The sequence below is a fragment of the Anser brachyrhynchus genome (assembly GCF_964034855.1).
Source record: "Anser brachyrhynchus genome assembly, chromosome: 8".
In the NCBI taxonomy this organism is placed as follows: Eukaryota; Metazoa; Chordata; class Aves; order Anseriformes; family Anatidae; genus Anser; species Anser brachyrhynchus.
Window position 1 is genome coordinate 12419229 of NC_137702.1, and position 25357 is coordinate 12444585.

General features: G+C 37.9%; 2 protein-coding genes and 1 long non-coding RNA gene across 10 annotated transcripts in view; 1 reads left to right on the forward strand and 2 right to left on the reverse strand.

Annotated features, from left to right (window-relative positions):
• Positions 1-17850, forward strand: part of AK5 (adenylate kinase 5) — a 94935-nt gene extending 77085 nt beyond the window's left edge. For both annotated transcript variants that reach the window (XM_080601501.1, XM_080601500.1), the window contains exons 11-14: positions 1656-1819; positions 2814-2930; positions 6679-6867; positions 16526-17850. In XM_080601501.1, the coding sequence (XP_080457627.1) occupies positions 1656-1819; positions 2814-2930; positions 6679-6867; positions 16526-16630 (575 nt within the window). In that variant the 3' untranslated portion in view covers positions 16631-17850. The remainder of the gene's footprint in view (positions 1-1655; positions 1820-2813; positions 2931-6678; positions 6868-16525) is intronic.
• On the reverse strand, positions 2953-16519 carry LOC308198684. Of its 2 annotated transcripts, none has more exons than XR_013954104.1 (3): positions 7008-16519; positions 6337-6507; positions 2953-4219 (listed from the first exon to the last, which is right to left on the reverse strand). It is a non-coding gene; the product is annotated as an uncharacterized lncRNA (long non-coding RNA). The 2 variants fall into 2 exon arrangements; XR_013954105.1 differs by having other exon boundaries at positions 2953-5446.
• A 1884-nt stretch (positions 17851-19734) lies between the features above and the next one.
• Positions 19735-25357, reverse strand: part of ZZZ3 (zinc finger ZZ-type containing 3) — a 60337-nt gene continuing 54714 nt past the window's right edge. For 4 of the 6 annotated variants that reach the window (XM_080601465.1, XM_080601462.1, XM_080601463.1 and 1 more), the window contains exons 11-13: positions 24179-24313; positions 21453-21553; positions 19735-21078 (exon numbers count right to left, since the gene is read on the reverse strand). In XM_080601465.1, the coding sequence (XP_080457591.1) occupies positions 20934-21078; positions 21453-21553; positions 24179-24313 (381 nt within the window). In that variant the 3' untranslated portion in view covers positions 19735-20933. Of the gene's footprint in view, positions 21079-21452; positions 21554-24178; positions 24314-25357 lie in introns of those variants that run through there. The other 2 variants (XR_013954096.1, XM_080601466.1) reach the window with 2 other exon arrangements.

Here is a 25357-nt window from a genome sequence, read left to right on the forward strand (position 1 = left end):
TTTAAAAAAAAAAAAGTTTTTAATAGAGTGTGATTTTTTATCTTTAATTTTAAGCATACAGCCTTGCCTCTTCTTTTGATTTTTGAGTACTGTCCACCTGAAAGGGTGTAATTACCTCCTGCTTATGTAGTTCTTCCAAACAGATCCATCAAAGATTATAAAAATGCTGCTGACTGCCACACACCTTGAAATTTCTCCCCAAACACCAATACCTGCAACATGAAATTACTTTCTAGGCCTCCCCCCACCCTGGACAGCAACATGGCCGCCTCAGGTTCTCCCACAGCCGTAACCTTGCGGAACACTCACCTCAGATCCTCCAACAGCTCTGGAGGTCACCACCACAGGAGCAGGGTTCACAAGATGAAGCTTTTGGCCATTTTGGTGATCTGACCAGCCAGCCTGGGGTGGCTACTGCTCAGCAAGCAGCTGAGGAGACCCCTGGCCTTTCATGGGGTGAGACATCAGGGTGAGGAGACAGGAGACGCCACCTTCCTGTGAGGAGGTGGGACAGGGCAGTGCCAGCACCCAGAACACGAGGCAGCGTCCACCATCTCCGAGCAGACCCCAGAAAGAATACCTGCCAGAGATAGGGTGTTTGGGGACTGTTGATACAGTCCTAGAGGAAGCAGGGTGGCTTGAGGTGTATCCCTGAGGCACTGCTGACAGGAGGACACCTGCAGCACCCACCCAAGTTGCTGCCCTTCCCCTCCCGCCCTTTCTGTCACCCACAGGCCCCTGGGAGAAGCAAAACCCGGCCTGCAGCTGTGGTGGGCTGCAGGTGCCTTCCCTTCAGCTGGTGGAAGAATCACCTCAGCAGCTTCACCTCAGCTGCTGAGACTGCCCTTACCCCTACAGCTGTTTGAATCTGAGCCCTGGTCCAAGGTGATTTTCCAGCTCCCATCTGAATACAGGTGAACGAGTGGTGACAGGGTGCCGTGCATCACTGAGCACTAGGCACTTATATTTCCCTGCAGCACACATGAAGAGCGAGTTGATACCACAGTTTCAGGGAGCTGTAGGATCAAGCCTTCGCCAGCATTTAGCTGCTTCTGTATGTGGCTTTTGGTTATCGGCAGATGTACCAGCACCTGTGAAAGCTTTCCAGCTCAGGGGAAGAGGGAGCAAGCTCAGTGAAGTTGTGCTTTTGCATTTGCCACAGGGCAAAAGGATTTAGCTGCTGTGCTCCCACATGTATGCCACATAACACAGTCAGGTTTCACCATCTCTGCTTATACCTTTCCATTCCACACAACTGAGGGCAAAACATTTCCTTCGCAGGGATGCAGGGAAGATTAATTTGCTAGTATTTGTTGCAACTAGCAAGCCTGAATGTGTACGGAATCAAATCCCCTCCCCTGCTCCCTGTTTAATGTATTTCATTGACATGGTAATTGTGTTTTAGGAACAGGTTCTCTTTTGCAAGACATTTCACATTGTTGTGACTCCTTTGATTTCAACACACATTTTTGGAGTCAGCGCTGTAGTGTATCGGAAAGGAATTATATGATTTGTTCTACTATATAGAGTGTTTTTGCTAAAAAATAAAAAAATAATATCATAGTCATATCAATTTCCTTCAATTTTCTCAGTTGCTATAAATTGAGAAAATGCACTTCTTTCTTTCTAATTCTTGACATTTTTCCCTTACAAAGGTGGTCCTGGGTCTGGCAAAGGCAGCCAATGTGAACAGTTAGTGAAGAAGTATGGATTTACTCACCTGTCCACTGGTGACCTTCTCCAAAATGAGTTATCGTCATTATCAGAGAGAAGTAAATTGATCAAAGACATCATGGAATGTGGTGAACCTGTGCCAGGAGTAAGCTACAGTTTTATCTGTGGTCTGAATTGTTAAGAGCAACGGTAGTATATAGATTGTCTAAAAGGGTGGAAATAAGAGGTTATTCCTATTTAAGGAAAATGAATCTGCAACTTGAGGGAGAAGTTTCCTCATTGCCAGATCTGTGGCACTTCTTTTCCCTTTCTGTGCCAGTAGCTGTTTACATTTCAGATTCCCATACACAATATAGATTACTCAAAAATACAGTGAGACAGATGCTGTACTATACATTGCGGAATACAAGAATAAGTACAGGAAACAGAAACTTTATGTCCATTTTATAGCTTTGCATTTCAAATTCAGAGCTGGTCCTCCTGGCAGCTGCTCTAATTTACAATACCTGCAGTGTTTCCCTGCAGAGCTGGCTAACATCCCAGAGTAGCTGGACTGCAGTTTAATGGAGACTGTGAAGACAGTTTGTTGTTCTCAGCTGAACTTGACTTTCACGTGGCAGGTCTGCAGCCTGACCTCTTGATGGGTCTTCAGCAAGTGCAGTTAGATCGTAGTATGTGCTTGCTAATGAAATATACTGGGAAGTGCTGTTCACGGGAAAATAAAAGCTATGATGAGACTTGATTTTGATTGCTTTGCTCTTCAGTGTGTTTGATCAAAGGGGGTGTCTTATCACATTCCATGTAATATAATTATTATCAGTGACAGAACTAAATGCAATCAGATTAGAAAAATTAGCAGCACTGCCCCCAAAGTTTCACAGATATTAACATTAATTTTGAAACTATGAAATATTTCCAGCTATCCAGAGGATGCTTTGGAAACTCTTGGGTGGGTTGCAACACTAGATTTGTGTAGCATGTGCAGGTACCAAAGAAAAACACCTGCATTTGCAGGACCTGCTTTTAGCAAAACAGATCAGAGTGGTTCTCAAGGGCATAGAACTAACGTTGGTGTAACAAATAAAGATACCAGACTTTCTTATTAATTAATCAAGTAACTTCCTTTCTTTCCAATGCAGGGTATTGTCCTAGAGCTACTGAAGGAAGCCATGGTTGCCAATTTAGGGGACACAAAAGGATTTCTGATCGATGGTTATCCGCGGGAGCTGAAAGAAGCAAAAGAGTTTGAGAGCAAGGTGACCATGTAGTTGTAATTCTGTTACTACTCCTATTAAGATAGGACTGTACTTCTAGTGCCGCTCCATCTTCAGTGGATTGCAACAGGGTTTTTTTTTTAAAGAGCCAATCCATCAGCCCCAAAAATAGTTTTGCTGCTGATCACTGAGACTTTGGCACCCCATTAATATAGTGATTGTAGCTTTTGCCCTTGCCTACGCAGACAGTAAAGGATTATTTCAGCTAGATTTTTTATAAAAACTGGGAGCGATTCTCATTTAGTGAAAATTACCATTTTTAGAATGAGTTTTTTAATTCTATTGGATGGTTGCTACACTTCTCATGAAAATATCATCAAGCACTACATGATGGAGGTACATGAAGGTCTGTGTCACCACAATTAATACGTCTTACCATTGAGCCAGATCTGCTAAAGCTTGCTGCCACTTTGAATCAGTAAACAGATTACATTTTTGTCATGAGTAACAGGTGATATAACCATAAAAAGAGTTTTTTGCAAGTGACTGTGTGGCAGTTTTGAGAGTTATTGATTTTCTCAGTATGTGCTAAGACTTACTTAGGAATCTCAGCTGTCCATTTCTCAATCTGCAGAAAATACTCTGTATAAAACCCATGAATGGATTTACCAGGGCTTGTAAGAAAGGAAGTGTTGAATTAAGGGAAATAGTTAACTACATGTTCTATCAAATTATACTTCACAAATGTCCTATACATGCTTGAAGGATAATAAAGCTTTAACGAATCATCTATTTTCTCCCTGAAAACAGCTGCTTTATTTAGCTGATTAACACAAAAGTCTATCAAGACTTACAGACAGCATCAAAAACTAGAAAAAATAATGGGTGCTAGGAGTTGGTAGAGAAGCCATTCGCAGAAATGTTGGCCTATTAGTTCCTTTACTAAATTGCCACAGACTATTAAAAAGACATTAGAGATTTCTCTTGTAAATAACTCTTGGAAATCAGTGTGTCTTGGACTGTGGCATTGCCAGGCAAACAGGTCTTAATCCAGTGGAAAAGCAGAGCCCCTTTCAGTTCCCATAGACACAATCGCAGCAAAAGATCTTGTAGTCCTGAACCTTCTTTGGCATTTGGAGTAAAATACAAGGACACCAAGTGATAACTTTGAAATTGGTAGGTCATACCTGTTTTGAATCGATGCTTCCACTTCAGCTTTTGCAGGGTGAATTTGGCTATTCAGAAATTCTATGAAGTTTTTTTTAAATGACTCATTACTGAGATAATGGTCTGCAATTCTTTCTAAAGGGTGGTCAGAAGTTCTTCCTATGCTGTAATTGAATGAAATGAGGTGGACATAGACTGTATAAATTAATGGTGGCAAAGTGCATATGAATAATACTACATATCTACATAGTGTGCAAAAAACATAATTGTTAACAAAGAGCTGTTCTATTTAGAAGACTTTTGGAATAGTGCTTATATTTAAAAGACTGACAGCCCTAACTAGAATCAGATATGTAGAAACAGTTTATTCTCCAGCACATTTTGCCCAAATCCTTTCTGTGATATAACTGAACTTTTTACTAGCCATAATTCTAGAGAAGCAAAAGTCCACATCTCTCTTTGTTCCCTCCATGATCTTTCTGCTATATGTGAGAAGTAGAAAACAATATTAAACTGCAAGTTCCACTTTACCAGATTGAGTAGCTTTTTTATGTTGTAAGACATCCAATAAAACAGACTGAAGACACAATACATTAGACTTATTTAGCTTCCTGCAGATGTCCCACAAAATGTAGTGTTTAAGGTAAATTGTGTCAATAAAACACTAATTAAAAAAAAAAAAACAGTAATAAAAATTGCTGTAAATCTGATAGGGTCATTACTTTTACTTTTTGCAGTATTTAACATTTAGGAGTGAAGTTTCTGTAACGTTTTGAAGTCAGGAGAATATGTTGAAACTTTTAAGAGCACCATGTGGATTTTTCAATAGAAAATGGGGGGGGGGGGGGGGGGGGCAGGAGGCAGAATAATTTCTCACAATCTTAGTTCAATTAGACAAAAAGGGCATTTGTTGAAATCATTGCTCAAGCCCACATCTGTTTTTAAATTGATTTAAGTCTCTGCAATGTTAAAACTGCCTCGTTGGCTTTTGAAATCCAACCGCTGCTGCTAATGCTAATGACATTAATGTTTTCTCGTCTGTATGGAAAAAATGCTTGGAAAAAAGCCTGTCATTGAACTGTCCGGGATAATCCCTTAGATTCAGCTGTCTCTTAGAAAGTCACTAAAGTAGTAGAAAGGTCAACACAATGCAGCGATCCCCAGTCAAAGCCACAAGGCCTAACAGGAAATATTTACCTTTAGAATATTTCATTCTATAAAGAATGCAAACTAGGGTAGCAACATCAGTTTCCATGTATCAGTCATTTAGATTTCCTTTGCCATGTAGCCATGGAAAAAACATAAGTATCTAATGGTCACTAGCGTGAAGAACAGTTATCTTGTCTCAAGACTTTCTCACTCTTTTCTATAAGATGTTCTGCAAATCCCTGCTGGAAGGAATGAGAAAAAGCCTGAAAGCATCATTGAAAGCTTCAATGCATAACTGCATGGAAAATCTATTACATTATTTATTTCTGATCCTGTAACACCTTTATTTTACTTGCTAGAGTGGAGTTTATCACTTTAGATTCAGACCAACGGTTGTTGCTCAGATAAAACTTTGTCAGGCACTGCTGTGCCTGAGCAAGGCACATGACAGAATGTACTGCAAGGTTTATTCCAAAAGACTTGTATATTTATATCATCTTGGGGAAAGAATGATAGAGATTGGTTTTTAGAGCTTTTGGATCTCTCCTAAAATATTATCAGACATATTTTGTTGTTTCTTGCAAGTTATTTTTCACCCATAAAGTACCAAAGTATCTGATGTCAAATGCAGATAGAGACAATTACTTACTATCTTTCCCAAAGCCTGAGAATAAAAATAGATAAATCCTTACTTATGTTTTTATAGGAAAAGGCAGACCTTCCCTCAGGACTAGTTTGGCAGTAGCCAAAAAGCACTAAGTGGTAGGCATCTCACAGAATTTGGAAATGATCCACCAATCTGAAAATGCAGTGTATATATCAGATCTTTCATTTATGCCATGGGTAGTAATGATGCAGAGTTACACTGCAAATATTGACATAAAATACAGTGTGACACAAAATAATTCACAGGACATATTCCTGTGAATAAGTCCAATGACAAGCATTTGATAGTATTCCCGAGCCTGTGTGTTGCTACTCATTTCCAGTTCAAGTGGGCACACTTTAATTTGGACATTTTCTTGGGTTTACTCTTGAAGCTCTAAGCTATAGTTTACCACTCCCTAAATTAAAAATATACTTTCCATAGACTGAAAAAAACTAAAGGATAGAATAACCTTGCCAAGCATACCATGAGTCCAGTGCTTTTTGCATCAAGCTTTTATCAAACAATTGCAAATGATGAATATATTGATAAGCTTCAGTCAAAGCAGCCAGAATTTTTCAGATCCTCTCTCTTCTTCTCTGTATGTGTAGAGTTCAATCAAGTCTTGATCCTAAAGACAAGGTTCTCTAAATTCTGCTACAAAAAGAGGTGTTTTTTAGTAAGCATAATTTCTGCCAAAACAAATAAGTAATTTGCTAATAATTTTCTTGATGATTATTTCGGTAGCATTTCTTTTTAAAGTTATCCAAACTAAATAGGCTTTGCCAGGACACTGCTTTGCATACTTATTATCTTTTTTTTTTCTAGATTGGAGAACCAAAACTTGTGTTTTGTCTGGACTGCTCTGCAGAAACCATGAGCAGTCGCCTTTTGATGAGAAGTCAGAGCAGTCAGCACTTTGACAGTGCTGAAACCATCAAGGAAGGAATCGAAAGCTATTACCAAGCAGCAAAACCTGTGATTGCATACTATGAAAAAAAGGCACAGTTATGCAAGGTAAATTGATTGACCTTTTGAATTAAATTATTGCTTTTTACTTCCATTATATAAGCAATATTCAGAAAATACTGACATGACACCATTTATGTACTGTATTAGTTGCCGCACTTCAGAGTTTGTTCTTATCTTCCACTTACCTGGTTTGTTTGAAAATTCTCAAATTTCTGAATTCCGTGGTACAAATTGAAAGAATAAAAACACAAATTTATCCTGATTCTGACGACATATCCTGAATCACTACCTCATCAGTATAGAATCTCTTGCTAAATGTTAATGCTGGAAAGCTTTTGTTTAGGTATTAGGATTTATTTCTCTATAAAGGCTTTCACAATTAAGATGAAAGATTATATTAATCCAAAGCCCCTTAGTTACCTTTACACAGCTGACAGTGTATATCCTGAAATAAAACAGACCTGCACACAAGAAAGATCTTTCAGCTGGTATAAATAACATAGTTATATTAATTTCAGTTAATTACTTCAGTTTACACCTGCTGAGGATGTGATATTTAAAGCACTTTTTATATTCTCTGACCAATACTTTGCAGAGAAGCAAGACAAATTCTATCAGTGCAATTAACTGATGGATATGCTGGCAAATCTCTAATCTCATTTACATAGGATGTTTATATTCCTTTTTATATATTTTCTTCTCCATCATGGCAAACTGCCTTATCATCAGCTACAGAAAGTACCAGTCTTGCTGATCCTTCTCGTCCTAAAAGTGAAAGAATCCAGTAATACTTTCTGGAATTATTCTGGGAGCTTCTTTCTAGAGGCTGTAGCAAGTACGCAAGTCACGTATGCTTTTAAGGCTGAAAAATGTGTTCTATTTTTCTTGAACACAGGTACTCCATATTGAAATATTCACCTCATGCCCTTTTTACTAAGCTGGTAAAATACACATCTTCTGTCAGAGATGTGAATCCATTATGGATTTAAGTACAGAGACACCCCCTATCTCAACACCCCGCCACCATACACTTATGATGTAGACAAGTACTTGTTCAGCAATTCACTGGCATTTGGAGAACACTGCCAAAATATTCAACAAAGGTAGGCTTTTAAAATTAATCCTCCCAGATTATCCTTGTTACCAACGGACAGTCTCAGGTAGAAACCTCCAGTCCCAGTACCTGTACAGCAAGGAGCAGAAGTAAATGTAGTTTAGATTGTTTATGGGAGAGGGAAGTGATTTTTTTAACCAAGTGTTGTTGAACAATTGTTGGAATCTATGTTAAAGTTTACTTTCCACCTATAGTCAAATTGTAAAAGTAGGTCTAAGCACTTATTCACACAGTGCAGTTGGCTTCAATAGCTATTCTGATCCAAATACTCCTCACCAGTTCTGCAGTGAGTACTGCTAGAATAAATAGAAATAAATAAACAAACAAACAAACAATCAATCAATCAATCAAACATTCAATTTTGGAAATGCACTAAATACTTTGAAACAAGTTTTTTTGTTGTTTTTTTGTTTTTGTTATTTTTCTGGAAGAAATGCTTGTATAGGAAATTTTTCTGGGTAATATTCCTGGATAAGTGATCCCAAAGAGTTTAGTCATACAGTCTGACTTGGTCAATCACACAACTCAAACATAGTGCCTGGCATCATGGCATCCTTCCACTGCTCAGCCCTCCTTTGAGCAGAAGGTTGGACAAGATGACCCACTGAGGTTCTTTCCAACCTGTATTATCATTTGTAAATGCACATCTTTCAAACCTGTACGTTATTTGGGTCAACAATTTGAAGAACAAAGACAAAAAAAATTCAAATTAAGACTTGGTCAACAGCTGTTTCCACATAACACAAAATGTGTTGATTGTGATATGCAATATTTGCTTTAAGTTAAACTATGTGGAAAATTAAGAAAAAAATATGCATTTATGAATATAGTTTTTAAACAATTTTAGCAGTGAATATGTTTAAGCTGCATGTGTTGAAGAAAGCAGAGAGTAATGGAAAAGTTTGCAGTTCCCAGGGTCCCTGCACATGGGGTTAGTTTCTTATTTATAGCAACATATTTTAGAGACTGCATAAGCATTGACATTAGCAGCCACTCTGATGTTCTCTGGATGAAGAAAGAAAATTTGGGTTGAAAGCAAAAAGAATATCAGTAACACATATAAATGACCCCCACACCTTTTTTTTTTTTTTTTTTTTTTTTTTTTGTATTTTAGGCTAGGCTAAAATAGTTCTTGGTTTTTGTTATTTGTAATATCATACACATACACTGAAGACCGAGACTTTACCTACTGGCAGTCTAACATGTTAAGTATTTTTTTATTTATTGATTTTATTTATAACACCAAATGTTTTCATCTTGAGGAATCTGTTCATTCCTAAGTGTTTTTTATTACTCTCCACCACTGACCAGCACAGGCTGAAGATGTTAGATGTTAGCATCCCATTTAGATGCCGCTGCCTTTATAATTCTGCTCACTGAAGGAACTGTGTTATATGACAGGCAAAGTTACCAAAGTGAATTTACAGGTGTTGCTTTGAAGACCTCTCAAAAGAAAGGATTTCATCTACATTCATAGAGTCTTTAAACTAATCCATGTGACTCCAGACAAGATGCTTTTGTACTCCTCTCAGGCAAAGCTGATGGGGTCTAACAGCTTTAGGGAAGCGAAGTCTTACCTGAAGGTGCTGTTTACAGATCCAGATCTAGCTGTGATCCCAGGATAAGAGACAGCCAAAGCATCTGAAGAGAATCAATTTAAGACAAGGAGAGAATAAGGGTTCAAATGAATATTTAGTTGCCTTCTTCTGGAAAGTTATATCCTGCCCAGGACTGTTTTTTCAACAGAAGCAGCTCTTCAGGGAAGCACCCATGTGAGCTTTATGTCCCTTGAGATTCCAGCTGGGCCCTTTCTTAGGAGTTGATGGAGGAGTTTCAAAGGAGTTGATGCTGGGATTTTAAGAGGAACCTTGGAGTCTAAATCCCACCTAACTGACATGAAAATTCAGCATCAGACATTTTTGTCAGCTTTTTGCAATGTGTGACAAAGCACCACTAATAATTCTAGATGAAGTGGTGTTTAATTGTATAAGTGATCACATTTAACAGGTCTCAATTATAGCACCCAGTCCCTGCTTTGCCACAGAGGAGAAAGTCAGAATTGTTGAACAGACTTATTTAACAACATCGGTCTGGAATGTTGATATTATTTGATTTCTCCATTTTAAGTGTATTTAGGGCTGAGCAGTTTTCCATGAGCTGGGAACAGCACATGGCAATGGTGGTACATGTTTAACTTGTCCTATCCAGCCCAGAAGTTTTCAGTCTGGAAACAGGCAGGAGATTAAATATGCAAATGTAAAATTCAGACCTGGGCATAAGGCCAGCAAAGGGGTTGGTGCGGGAATTAAATGTCAGATGAGCACTCAGTGGAGGAGGAACTGGTCTGTTGTGCCGCATCAAGGTGTACTTGAGACCACAATGTCAAATTGGCTTGCTCATTCTCTGCATTGGAACAGGGATTACAGCACGGATGGCAGGAGCCTAATAAACCCAACAGAGACAGAAAAATTCAGGTCTGACCTAGCTTCCTCTGCAGTTATTGGGAATTCTTCTCTTTGCTTTATTTACACAGAAAAGATGAAGGTATATGGTTGTAACAGCATTCCTTTTTTAATCAATGAGAAATTTATGACATTCTCTAAACCCAGAGTTATTGTGCATTGATGCATTAATAATTAACCAATATCATACGTGGAAGTGGAGCATTTCTCTGTTCTGCTGATCCCTGAACAAGAACTGTGACCCAACAGTGCTGCCAGAAGATCAGGACTCTGTCTGAAATTTCCCTTTGTACCAAGATTACCTGTCAGTGTTGCTGCACAGCAGTGGAAGTGCGAGACATGCACAAAGGGTGGAACCTTTGGATGCAGATGAAATGTCTGAGAACCTGACTGGAATAAGTAATGGTGATCCTTCCAGCTGCTCAGCTGAGACGAAGGACTGTGATGTAACTCACAGGGATGTATTTAGGAGGGAAGAGGAACTGACAAAATGAAGGGCAAAGAATAACAGTGTCCTTTCTTCCCTTTTCTGCTAAGGCAACAGTTTCCAAATTGTGTTCTGGAAGGCAAGGTAGCTGTAGCAGCGAGCTAGAAAATTTCCAATTTATTTAAAAAATAATCATGTTTTGGGGATATGGTTTAATGTTCCATAGTTGCTTTTATGGTCAGTTACAGAACATCCACCTGCTGCTAATGACAGCAAGGAGGTGCTTTTTAAGAAAGAATTCACCAGAAATCTGAGGGCTGAAAGTGCTTCTCACACAAATAAAACAGTTGCAAATTGACTAATTCTGTGGGATGCAGATGCTCAGGTGAATGAAATATACTATGCTAGCTGTAGTAAGCAGGTGGGTATTGTTGTTCTTGAATTTATTTCTTGGTGAATTCTGAGGCACCTGGACAGAACAGTGTATCTGAAAATTCAGTCAGCACCTACTTGTTTTTTAACTTGCCTAAACGTAAATATCTTTGAATACGTGGCCCTCTGTCAATTGAGAAGAAAGGGGAAAAAAAAAAGATTGTTTTTAATGTCTGACTCATACTTTAAAGCTTTTTCCAAGTGACAGTATGTAGGAGGGTAATAAGTAATAGAGAAGAGCAATGCCTTGGTAGTCAAGCAAGACAAGGCTGATCCTACCTAGTTAACATCAAAAGAGTAGGTGTCTCAAATACAACTTCCCTAGTCAAACAGCCATCTGAGGAAAAGGAACATGAATATAACAAACAAGGAAGGCATCCCAGAGCAGATTTCCGTAAACCTTCGTTATTGCAGATCACACAGCATTTATTGAAGCTTAGCCTACAAACTTCAATTAAAATGCATTCCTTTTTCTTTTTCTTTTTCTTTTTCTTTTTCTTTTTCTTTTTCTTTTTCTTTTTCTTTTTCTTTTTCTTTTTCTTTTTCTTTTTCTTTTTCTTTTTCTTTTTCTTTTTCTTTTTCTTTTTCTTTTTCTTTTTCTTTTTCTTTTTCTTTTTCTTTTTCTTTTTCTTTTTCTTCTTCTTTTTCTTCTTCTTTTTCTTTTCTTTTTTTCTTTCTTTTTTCTCTTTCTCTTTCTTTTTTTTCTTTCCCTTTCCCTTTCCCTTTCCCTTTCCCTTTCCCTTTCCCTTTCCCTTTCCCTTTCCCTTTCCCTTTCCCTTTCCCTTTCCCTTTCCCTTTCCCTTTCCCTTTCCCTTTCCCTTTCCCTTTCCCTTTCCCTTTCCCTTTCCCTTTTTCCCTTTCCCTTTTTCCCTTTCCCTTTTTCCCTTTCCCTTTTTCCCTTTCCCTTTTTCCCTTTCCCTTTTTCCCTTTCCCTTTCCCTTTCCCTTTCCCTTTTCCTTTTCCTTCTTTTTCACATTATTGTTATACTGTTTTTTTCTAAAATTAGTTGAAGTCACATGCTGGTTAAGCAGAAACTATTAGATTCTTACCACACACATTTCACATAACCGTTATGAAACAAACACAACTGTAAGAAGAATTGTGAGCAGATGGTCACACTGAATCAGCCACCATCCACCATCTCATGATCTTCCACTTCTGAGCCTTCTCATGCTGCTATCCCCTATTAAAAGTTTCTCTGGGGAGGGACAGATGTGTAATTTTCCCTTTTGAGAAGGGATGATCAATGCTAATAGTGATAGCAAGTATGTAATTTATTTCCATCTTTTGAAAGGTTATCAGAGAATCATTAACCCTGGCAGATAAGTACTTGGGGAACAAAAGAACAAGTATTTCTTTGTCACTCCCCTTGGTGGTTTGTGACCCATTAGATGAGACACCAGTGTGAAAAGATACATCAGAAATGTTAGCCTGTGGTTATAGATAACACACAGTGTTATTCACACCAAATGTGAATCAGGGCAGCATGTTTCCCCTGGATTTCCAGACAGCTTGATCCGTTGGTTCTGATAGTACAGGCTCAAAGATGTACTGGTACTGTACTACCAGGCTCAAAGAGGTTTTTAACACTCCTATTTAATGACAAAGATATGTTAGTGACAACACAGCTGACCTTGACCGACCTGCGATAAGAAGCTTCTAACCAGTGAGTTTATTCCAGTCTCAGTCTGACTTTCTGAAAACTGCAGTCCTCACCCATCCCCTCTCCAGGCACTTTTTTCCTGGTGGCAGTAGACATTCAGGGTTCTAGCTCCCCAAACCTACAACAAATGGAGATCTGATGACAAAAAATTTAACTAGCTGATTTTAATGCCAGAATGAGCAACATTGTACTATAATGATTATTTCAATCATCTTTCAAATAAGCTCATTAAATTGTTCTGTGTTAGAAGTTGCCTAAAGTCATAGTGGTATTTCAGACCTAAAAGCACTATATAAAACCATATCTAGATCTTGCTTTTAATATCAGAATATAGCCTTGAATAACCTTGAAAACAGTCCTAGTTCATGAGGTTTCTTCTAATCTGACAAATACAGTTTTCTCTCCTGGAACTGCAGAGAGTGCCACTGAATTACTGCTGTACTAGCTGTGAATTATTGTCACATAAGTTAGTTTTGTGCCACGACATTAAGTTAGTTTTATGAATCGGACCTTTGTTATTTTGGAGGCCAGCATGGGGCTGTCATTAGTCAAGCTCATCCGTATTTTACTGTGACTGTTAGGAAGGCAGCGTTCCAGCCAGTCATAAAGGGCAGCAATTTCCGTGCTCACAAACCTAATTCTTCATCACAGCATCCTGGACCTAGACCTGAGAATCAATCCCAGTTCTAGAAAAGGTCAGGAAACACCTATGGCAAGACAGCTACACTGATTAGGTTTGATTGGTTATCCACTTCAGATGCATTTATGCAATAAAGAGATAATAAAAATCTGTATTGAGACAATATAAAAGGATGCATATTTATCAAATACACTTACATTTTATATATGTATGTTAGTGTATATAGAAATTGTATATACATAAATGCGTCTGTATTTTCTAATATCTATAAGGAAAATATCAAGTTCAAGCATTTAGTATTAAACTTTTTTTTTTTCCTTCACTATCAGAGCTGTTTAGGACTAAAAGTCACCAAATGTTTACCAAAGGCTGGCATTCATTCTGAGCTCCAACACAGATAACACTTCTTGCAGGAGCCGCAGAGGACACATTCACGTTCTGTACTGCCTCAAGCTCAGAGCTGTCTGTGCAGGGCAGAATTCACACAGTGCTATTTTAGGTCCCTGCAAGCACAGTCACACTGTATCAGCTTTCTGGGAGGAATCAGAGGAAGAGGAGGGCAGGCATTTCAACAAACAAGGAGACAACACCTTAATGAGTGCTTGTCTAATTTAATAGTTCTCAAGCCATAAGCCCACGTTTTTATTGCAACTGTATGGAAGTGGTTTTTGCTGTGCTACACAGGCATGAGCAAGCCACCCATTTCAGAAGCAGAAGGTCTGCCAAGGCTGATCTGGGTTAGACTGGTCACCAGCCAGGGAACAGGCTGTCGGCCATCGGGTTTGCACTGTCTCCAGAGGTTTAGTCTCACGTGGTTGTCACATGAATCAGAAGTTTCTGAGTGAGCTATCAATTTAGCACAGGCGTTGAATCCGGTCTTTCCGTCCTTAGGCAGGTTTTGCTATCACAGCTGCCCCAATGAACTCTACCAGACCGGGATCCTTTGTGCTAACTCACAGCATTCGCAGTGAGATCTAACTTCTCAAGTAGGTGAAGGATGGTGTGAAGCTTGGCACAACCAGTTCTCAGCTGTGCGTTTATCAGATCAAACGTCAGCTCTGGAGCTCGCAGTGTGCTCCCCAGCCAGACCACACGGCCCTGTCAGCACCAGGAGATCCTCCGGGCTGAAGAAATGCTGAGAGCTTTGAAGTGGCTGCGGCCTTCACCTGGCGTGAAGTTTTTTCCCTGTGGGATAGCTGTATGAAGCAGGTGTCTTGGCAATTGAAACAGGCAAACGAAGCTGCTTTATAGTACGCAAGATGGGAGCTGCTAGTTTTATTCTAATTTGGGAATCTAGGCTTTTGGTCCTGAATGGTTCTCTCTTCCCTTTTTCTCTTGGCACACATAGGTAACCATCCCCTAAGCCCTTTGTTTCTATGCCATAGAGGGCTTCTGAACTGCATGCAGCCCTTGTTTGTGACCTGACCTTTCCAAGGCACCACCTGCTCCATCAAAAACCTTTCTAACAAAGCTGCAATGGCAGCAACAGAACCATGTTTCTGAAAGGCTGCCAGAATGGGGTTGGGTGGCTCAGACTGTAAGACACCCTTGCAATGAGACCAAGGGAACCAGACCCTGTCAGGCTCATTAAAGGTTGGTCAGACTGGTGCTGGGTTGTTTCCACTGCTGGAACTGCTGAGTTTGGAGCTAGCCCGGCTGGATGTGCCAGCATGTCTGACAGGACGTGACAAGGGACCAAACTTCACAGCATCTGTGGCTGCCACCAAGAGTGAAACCAAGCTCTGGAGCACAAATGCGATCCCTCGGCGGCTCTCTGCAAGGAGCAGCTGCTGACTTTCACACAAGACTTAGCACTGAGGGACTTAAACGTGTGTTGAGCGCAGTCAGGCTCTATGGGAGCTGGCTGCAAGCACCAGTGCATCTGAGGGGATTATTTCAAAAATGTATTGGGGGAGGGTGTTAAAATTCCTTTCCTTCTGCAGAACAAATTGGTGGCAGAAAAGCGTGATGGTCAAGAATGTCCCCTTCAAACACTACAATTGTCTGGCGTCAGCATCTTGGAGTTGAAAATGCAGCGTGTAGGTCAGAAACACAGGCTTCAGGAAAGTTGTCATGGGTCTAACTAGAATGTGTGCAAACTTGATGTCTTGCATGCATGAAAGAGGAAGCACTGAGAAAGAAGCAGAGAGGAAGCTTGCTTTTGAGTAGAGGATCTGAAGACTCTCACCAGGGCATTTGAGAGGAACTGAATCACCAGCAGGTGCAATCTGCAGGTGTACACAGCCAGCATGAAAGCTTCTTCTGCGACTACTATGAAGACAACAGAAAGCTCTCCTTCCCCAAGTAATTACCTGCACAGGTTGGACATGAAACTCATTGTTGAAAGAAACTTGTTGATACGTTATGTTTTCTAGGTAACAGGAACATTAGTGGCTGCAAATGTTGTTCCCCATCACTACAAGGCAGTGCTCTCTTCCTCAGAATAGGAGAATTGTCTGGTCTTGTTTTTGTTGAAGTCAGTTCACGCATTTAGGTCAGTCAGAGCATTGCATACTCTGACTTTAGATGACAGAAAACAAATTAACAAGTTATTCCTTCATTTCATTAAGGGCAGAGCATGAGAGTTATTCTATTTTTTTTTATTTGTTTTTTTTTTTTTTGCAGGTATTAAATATTGAAATAGTTTCTGTAAATCTTTGAAACTTTTCTGTATATCAAAGGTATAATTTTACTTTAAAATAGGAGTACTTCGGATAAAGAGCTCAATCTTCCTCATTTGATCAGCGTGTTTTGCTCCAGACAATGAAGCCTTCAGATTCTTCCACATAAATCTCTGGAAACTGAGTAACTTTTATGGAAGCTGCTTTGTTATATTGGGATGCTTATAACATGAAACAGAATTCCTCTTTTATACTGGACCCCTTTTCTGTGTCATTGTTGATATTTTTTAAGATAATTATTTATAATTTAATCAAAACTAATTTTGTTTTGTTTTCCTTCACAGGTTGATGCAGAAGCAACACCAGAGGATGTTTTTCTGGAAGTCTGCAAGTCAATTGACTCTTTTCTGAAAAACGAAGCCGCAGCGTTTTCAACAGAAATGCAGTAATGGTCTGTACACAGCTTCACCTCACACGTGCACTTGGCAGTCATGAATAAAATGCTGTTCAAAGCAATACTGCTTTCTTGAGAGGTATCTGGAATTTGTGCATGTGGTATATTATTTCAGATGATTTTTTTCTCTGTTCAGACAATACACTCAATATTGAGTGGCCTGTATGCTCCACACTAAGAACTGTATGTTGTTTTAGTGGTTGTTTGCTCTTCACGGGCTACAAGCAGCATGGTGAACAGCAGCTCTGGTTTGTATTTCATGATCTTATGTATTTGATTGGAAGTCAGACACATTGCCTGGTCAGCAGTGAGCTCTTCAACCACATCATTCACTGTATAGCATATTAAGAATGCTGCAATTTTCCCATTGATTTTTAATTAACAGCATTAATATTTGTGGTATCACTTGGCTTGTTCTTTTTTTTTTTCCTAGTGACTAAAATCTCGTTACACGCAGCTGTAAGACAGCTGGAATTAGTCAAGCTAGAAGTTAAAATACAGTTTTCAGACATCCCCAGAACACGGCCACAACACAAAGCAGGAAAAAATAATTGAAAGCAAAGACATAGTTGAATACTGTGGAAGTCTGTCAGTCCTGTGGGTGTGACTTGTCTGAGAGCAGACACCATTTTGGAGACAGCTGTCTTCTGCTGGAAAGTGTTGGGTATTATAAATGACGACTTCCCAGTTTCATGGACGGAGGTGAAAATAATGATTGTATAGTGTAGTTACATGTGCAATTTGATAATAATCCACATTAACAGCAGTTTTACTATACTAGCTAAAATCTACATATAAAGTTAACCATGAGCCAGAGCATATGGAGGTGTCCTTAAATCATACTTCAATGGTATTTAAAATTCAAAATTCAGACCATCACGTTATCCTGTATTGGCATTGCTTGCATCTTCAGTAGGCCACTTATCCATAACATCTGAAAATAAGTCTGTACAAATCATATTGTATTTCCATTAAGTTAACAAAAATATTGTGGAGTTTCTTTGGTTTACTGACAACTAAATAAAAGCTTGTTTGACATTCCTATAAAATTGCATCCTCTTACTGGAACTATTCGATAAATTCAGTTGAAGTGGGTTGCATGATTGCTCTTTCTGTTAAAGTTGCACTTGATGCAGCAGATTTGTATTTTTAAAGTTACCTTTCTTGTAATGAGGACATAATACAAATAAAACATACAAAAATGAGGAGTAATAATTTCTGTTACAATTTATGTGGGTTTAATCCTTTTTAAAGCACAGTACATGACTTGGACATATAGTTCAAATCAGCATGCTTACAAAGTATGTCTTTTTTCCGCTCATGGCAGACTCTTCTGTTTTCTTTCTCTTCCATAGCATTTGCCCTGTAAATGCTAATTCAATTATTTTGTTAAGGGAATATTTTAGATATGTTCTTATCCTTCACATCCTGGATGTTCCTCCTTCCCTCGGTCCTTTTACAGGCTACATTTTACCTCTGATGCTCTAGGAAGTGTTTTTCCAGCTCCAGAGTAGTGGCATTACATGACCAGCAACATCTGCAGTACAACAGCTTTAAGCAAGAGACTTTTGTAATGCATGAGCTTGAAAAGGTAGGTTTTTTTCTAAACCAAGCCTGCCAGCAGTAGCAGCTGTATTGTATAGTACTTAAAAATAAAAAATAAAAATCTGGAGTTACCATGAAGTTCCAATTCATCTGGGTAGCTTTTAGAGTATTTTTTTTTTTATTATGACTAATTACAAATAGGTTAAAAAGTGTGGAAAAAGTGTGGAACATCACACTTGTCAGGATGGAAATAAAGGCAAAAATCAGCTGCTACCTTAAAAAATACAAAAATTATTCAACATACAGTTTCAGTTTAAATTTTCTTGCTGATTTTTCTGGTCCTTTTTATGGAACAAAAAAAATCCCATGCTTGTCTGGGTATATGTGCATTAGATATCTATTTGCATATGTTCATAATGTATGCAAGAGAAATATCTGTATATGCATGCATATGGACATATAAGTATTTATATGCATTCAGTTAACAAAAGGATTTATCCAAGACACTTCTTTGTTAGGTGATTCAGATTTGAAATTCTCCTTCTGCTTCCAATTTCATTCAAGTTATATATATATTTTTCTTCCCAAGCTATCCTAAATGGATGACTGAATATTTGCTTTTAATCATATTTTCACTAATGTACTTCCATTTTTTCCTTTTTTTTTTTTTAGGATATCAACAGAACACAGTTTACTACAGATTCTCTCCCTTATAACACATCTTCACCAACTCTGCCTTCTCATAAACAGCACAAATGGTCTTTCATACTCTTTCACTAGATCCTGTCAGAGCACTATCTTTCTGAATTAAAGGGAGAACTGAAGTATGCCTTGTGAATTTTTCTGTTGTATTTTCCTAGGTTTAATTTATTTAAGTATACAAGATATGTGAGATAGGTTTACATATGATACTTGCTCAGTGTTCTAGTAACTGTACTCTATTACCTTCTAAATAGGTTAAATGCTTAAATTTGCTTTCCTCTGAAGCAAAAAATGACTACACCTAAATGTTATTGTGAAAATTAATACTGATCAGACTATAATTATGGTTATTAGGTGCAGCCAGCCCTTCTTATTGCCATATTTATTTACTTTTAAAGTCAAATTACTTTCTTTTATAGCTAATTACTCTTGAATGTTCAAGTTTTCAAGCAACTGGAAGTCTACTACAGTTATAAAATAATCAAGTGTTTCTGAATCACAAGCTATACATTTCAATAAAAAATATATTAACTAAAAATATGTCACAATAATTACAAAGCTTCTCAGACAATGGCATACAGTGTACCAAAGCTACTAAAGTCTGATTTTCCTGAAATCTGAAAAAGAACAATTTATGAATAAGATACAAGAAAACTGAAATGCCAATCCTGCAAAGGCGAAGCATATTTACGTAGGTGCAGAGCGCCATCAGCTCCTACTGATATTAACAGCCGAGGAAGGCGCTGGGCATCTTGCAGGTCTGCATAGTGAATGACATATTAAAATGCCCTTTAATGTTTTCAATTTTGATTAAAAAGTCAAAACTACACAGAAAGGAAGTCACAGCAAGCATTCTATATATAAACAGACTGTATCCACATAGTTTATTTCTCACAGTTCTCCTGACAATTGAACATTATTTAAGAACATACTGTATACACAGATAAGAAGAAACATACAAAATGTTTTAAATGATGCACAACAAAATCCAGCAGTATAAAAGAATGCATGTGAACCCTTGCTCACTGCTCAGGCTAATTTTAATCACTGTTTAAATAGTAATAAAAATACAATCTTTCATGGATCTTGTGCAGACTACAAAAGAGGAAAAATTATTACCATATATATGATTTATATTAGGCAGTTTTCTTTGATGAGTTGCACTAACAACTCCAAATACAGAGGCAGAAGGCTGTGTATTTTATTTTAAAGGAGTTAATGTTGAGTATTAGAGACTTTACACAGTTACTACCACTGGCACTTTTCACCATATTTTGTACACATCACATGATCATCTTATATAACATTACATTTAAAAAATATATCTGAGTGACAATTTTATAACATTCACACACCATGAGCTGGTTAAGGAAGCAATGCCACAGTTGCCCCCTGTAGTGCTTCACTGTTGGTAAATAGAGTTCATTGTGGTTTTAAAAAAAAATTAAAAAAAATTAAAAAAATTGAAAGTCAATGTGATTAAGCAGCTCCGATTTAATAAAGGCCTGTAACCAACCATTGCTGAGACAGTGAGTATTTTTTAGAGTACATCCTAGAAGCAAACACTGTCATTGGTTAAAACCTTGCCTAAAGAAGTCAGTTACTGTGCTGAAAACTATTTCACAACAAAACTGCAAGCTACTAAACTGTTTTTATATAAATACTTCATCTCCTCTGGATCTCGTTATAACCAAGTTCTTCAAAGCCTTTGGAATTTACTCTGTCTTTAATGTGTGCTCTCATTTCTGGCTCACCCTTTTGTATGTTTTTCTTTTGTGTTTAGATTCACCACCTAAAAATGACTCGTGGTGAAAAAAGTCTCCCAGTGAAACCTTCTGCACACTAGGAATGTTCAGCTGCTGTTCAGTGATCTAGAACCATGACAGCTCAAAGCTGTAGTTTGACAAGTACACCCAGGAAGCTGTCATGCTGTGAGCGACATTTCAGGGAAAGCAGAGAGTCTTTCCAAAATGTGCACAGAATTAACAATGGTGCCATTGTTATTTTTCAAATAGGATAGTAAGCCCAAGATTGTAGATCTGCTTCCCATGTCATCTATTTGCTGGAAAGTAGTTTGGGTCAAGGTAATTGTAACTGGTGCCCTGGGACATGCAGTAGTCTCTGTCTAAAAATGTCTCTGCTCTGTAAATAGGTTCTAACTGATGATCCTCCTTATGAATCTCTGTTTCATGCAGACTGCAAGGGAAAGAAAAAGATAACAGTTTAAAAGTCAAATATTTTCCTTAACTTTCATAAACATCTTTCAGTGATCATATTAACAGTCATTAACAGTCACCAAATTTGATACTAAACAATTATTGTACAAAAAAACATTGCCCCCCACTATTTAACAGTAGTAAACTTAATCTGTCCTCTGTATTATTATTGTATATATTTTCCAAGCATGTTCTAGATGTACATCTCCCACAAACATATGTTTAAGTATCTTTCAGTTCACCCAACACAGATGTATCCTATGCTGGAGCAGGTACCCAATGTACACAGCAGTAATACCACATTGATATACTCACGGTAATTACAAATACCAAATACAAGTATATGCTGCTCACCAGTCAGAACAGGAGTCACAGAAATCCAAGGACATTTCTTGAGGGCAGTCTTGGCAGTGCCACCGAACACCCTGAATAGGTTCAATCCCGCAGTTATCACACTGTGAAACAGATTGAAGAGCATTGGAAAAAGCAACTGTAATCACTTACGTTAGTAACAGGGTTAGTATTTATGGCACCAACATAACATACAATTCTCTGTCTTTATATATGACGATTACTGCTAGCTGAATTCTTCTCCTCACAGACCATAATGTAGCTGGGATAAAGAAGTCCTCAGACTCCAGGACAGGCCCTCCAGAGCCCTGAGGACTGATCAATCTCTCTCGTTTTGCTTCCCACTACTCCAGTGCTCCACACTGACATTAACCTCCTGCTCAACAAAAGCAGGCCTAGTCCTGCCCGTAGTCACTGCTTATCCTCACACAGCTGAAAGATGTTTCTATAGCTTAAGCCCAACCATGTGTAATGCCTTAATATGGATTCACTTTCCAGGACAGAAGACAGGAGCAAAACTTTACCACTAGAGTTTGTTCGGAGGCTGTTGACGTGCTGTAGGTAGGGACACAAGGGTCAGACTGAGGCACTTTCCAATACTACAGTTACACATTATAGGTGGGCTGGAACTAAAAGCCAGGTGGTTGGAAAGGAACTGGGATAACAGGTTCAGATAAGGAAACAGAAGCCCAAATCTTAAACCGAGTGAGAAGGAAAGAACTATTCTCCTCAGAAGAATCATACATCTTAAAGAGCATCTAAGTGCAAGAAGAATGTGGCATGAAGAGGAAAAAAATGAACTACAAATGAATCAGCAATACTGAATGAAAAATTCATGATGATAGAGAAGAAGAGCAGAGATGCAAAGAGATTTGGTTAAAAAAAAGAAACTTGGAGAATGGGACTTTAAGGCAAGAACTTGCAAAAACCTAAACCATCAACATCGCTGCAGAGATAGGACAGAAAAGGAAAGAGAAACATGGAAAACGAGCCTGTGCTCACATAGCTCATCCTCCTTCAGGACATGAAGTGCTGTGGGAGAACTTTGGGTGTCATCTGTGAAACGCACTTGCACAGCAAGTCACCCAAGCACAACCAAACCACTCAGGGTTACAAACACCTCACAAACAATCTGTGAAAGTAAGGGATACAGCTGTGACAATGACAGCTTTCAGAGTTTGAGGGCTGATAATAAAGAAGTAATAGGCATACTTAGGGCTTTTCTCTGAAAGTATCAAGTTCAATACAATACTAAGTTATAATTAAAAACAGTTCCAGTTATCTCAAGTTGAGAGCCAAAAGATAGTGGAAACCCTTAACCTTGATTTCTGTGCTCCAGCTTCCCTCTCCCCTGTGAGACAAATAATAGCATGCCTTTCATTTTATTAAAGAAAATAGTATTTGCAAAGTATTTTGATATTATAGCAATAAAAGCCATAAAAATCCAAAATGAGATTCAATAATTCAATATTCAAAGTAGAGTTTGAATAAAGTGTAGTAAATGAGGTTGAAGGCCATGCAGAACCAGTAGCGTTCTGAATAGTTGCTTATTAGGTGAGCACCATCCAGCCTGTGTGCTGAGTGAGGCAGCACTGCTGAGGGAAAACAGTATATAATCATATAATTTCATAGATTATAATGAATAATAAAATCAAATTGGGGTTGCAAAGAAACTTTCAAACTTTGGATGCCTGACACTGCATAATGCCAAATGTACTTTTCAGTGTAATTTGATGTAGAAGAAAGCAACTAGCTTCTAACCTAGAAGGGCTCTCTGTCTGACTGAAGTTTTCATTTTTTTTTTTGGAACAAACCCACTAACTTAAAGAAGAAAAAAGGGGAAAAAAAGGAGGGAAAAAAAGAAAAAGAAAAGCCTTGGAAGTCTAACAACATGAGTAAGTCTGTCAGTGCCAACAAATGAGGCTATCTCAATTTTCCCATTGTTCTGAACTGAACTTTAAGCTGAATACCTTTGCATTCTTATATAAATGGTTACTAGAAAATAAGTCTACTTGTCTAATACTTCTAACAAGGTGAAGAAGCTGTTCCAACACAGCACACAGTTATACAGGAAATCCCCTTGCAAACCAGAAAATGTAATTGAGAGAATGCCCTTTCTTTCATACCGTTTATTAATGGCTGACACTGGGATAACACACTGTTTTAACTCATTGTTTATTATATTATTTTCACATAATCATTGTTTTATATTGTTGCTTCAACTTCTGCAAGCATTACTTGATATGATTATGAAGCTGGTACAATTTTTCTCTGTAGAGAAAAAAAATCAAAAAATTGTTAATCTGTTACTGTTCTCATTCCGTATCTTTTTCCTTTCTTTGGTCTAAGGTGGAGGAAAAATGACTCCAAAATCATATAAGAATTATCGTCGATGAATCACTGCCAAACCAGAGTATGGTGCCAAATGGAATTCTGTAGTGATTTAACCTAGCTCTAGAGCCATGTTTCCATACTATGAATGAGGAAAAGACAACATGCTTATTAATTTCCATACAATATTCCATATATTCTATGAAACCTGAGGCATTGGAAAGAGTGGATTAACTGAGTTGTTTTGATTAAAGAAGATGAGGGAAAGCAGACACAGCGAAAAAGAATTACAGAACCATACTTGTTATACTAAACAAAGCCTTTTTAGGAAATCTAAACCATGTTATCTTCAAAGACTTCTACACTCTGCTGAGTAACGGAACATCACTTAAACTTACCTTGAATCCCACATGCTGTACAAATCCACTTTCTGCATGCATCTGCTGTAATTTTTGTTTCTTTAATTTTTTAAACTCTAACAGTTCTTTATATTCAGGTAAATCACGATACATTATTGGAATACTCTCTTCATCCTGTTCGTGGTTAAAAAAAGATAAATATTCTTTAGAAATGTACCTACATATTTCACAAATCAGTAAGTATAATTAACTAACTTCTGGGAAAACGCTGGCAATATATTCAAAGAGACATAATGGGAAATTATTTTTAAAACCACAGCAAAAAAAAGTACATAAAATTAACTTACATTTTTTATTAAATATTCTTTATTATTTGCATTATACCAAAACATTATCCTGCAAATAAGTTTCTTCTGGTGAACTGCTTAGCAGTAGGATAAAGGAGACAGCAGACCTTTATCTTAAAACCCAGCTTTTCTCTCATCTTTGATGCCTTACTGCAATTTGTATGTAATCTACTTGCTCGTATACTGTAGGCAAAATGGCAACTGCAGTAAAGACTAAATTTGAGTATTAAAATTTCAGGTAGGTTTTATCAACTTCGTTGATCTTCCCCTTTACTATTCTATGGAATAACATGGAGCAATATTATTCTAAGGATAGTTGCAATCACTGTTCAGAAGTACTTTCAAAACTGTAAAAATATAAAAAGCTGATGACACCCAAAAATTCTTCAGAGTTTTAAGAATTTTTGCATGAGGCCATTTGTTTAAAAGACCCATAAATCAAGACAGTACCAAGCTTTCATTATACGTACTACGTACTTTTTAACTGAAAACAATCTTTAACAGATTAGATTCTCACCTTTACCTGTAAGAATAAAAAGTGATGAGAAATATCATTCCATGACTGTAAGAGTAGAAAGCTGCAGGGTTATTTCGTCTCGTGCTCACTCCTCCTTCCATTCACTTCATGTTGTCTTAATAGTTCAATAAAATAGATTGCTACGCTTCCTAAATTATGAAAGTCTGTATCCCTATATGCCAGTGCATATAACTGTACCCCCAAAATCATAACACAGTTCTCTATTTAAATAAAAAACACAACATTCTGATTTTTCTCATCCAATTTTCTTCAGCAAAGCTTAAAGACCTGTACGTTATGAGAACAGAGAAGCTCTCATTCTAATTCAAATGTCTACTTCAAGGTGGCTATTTA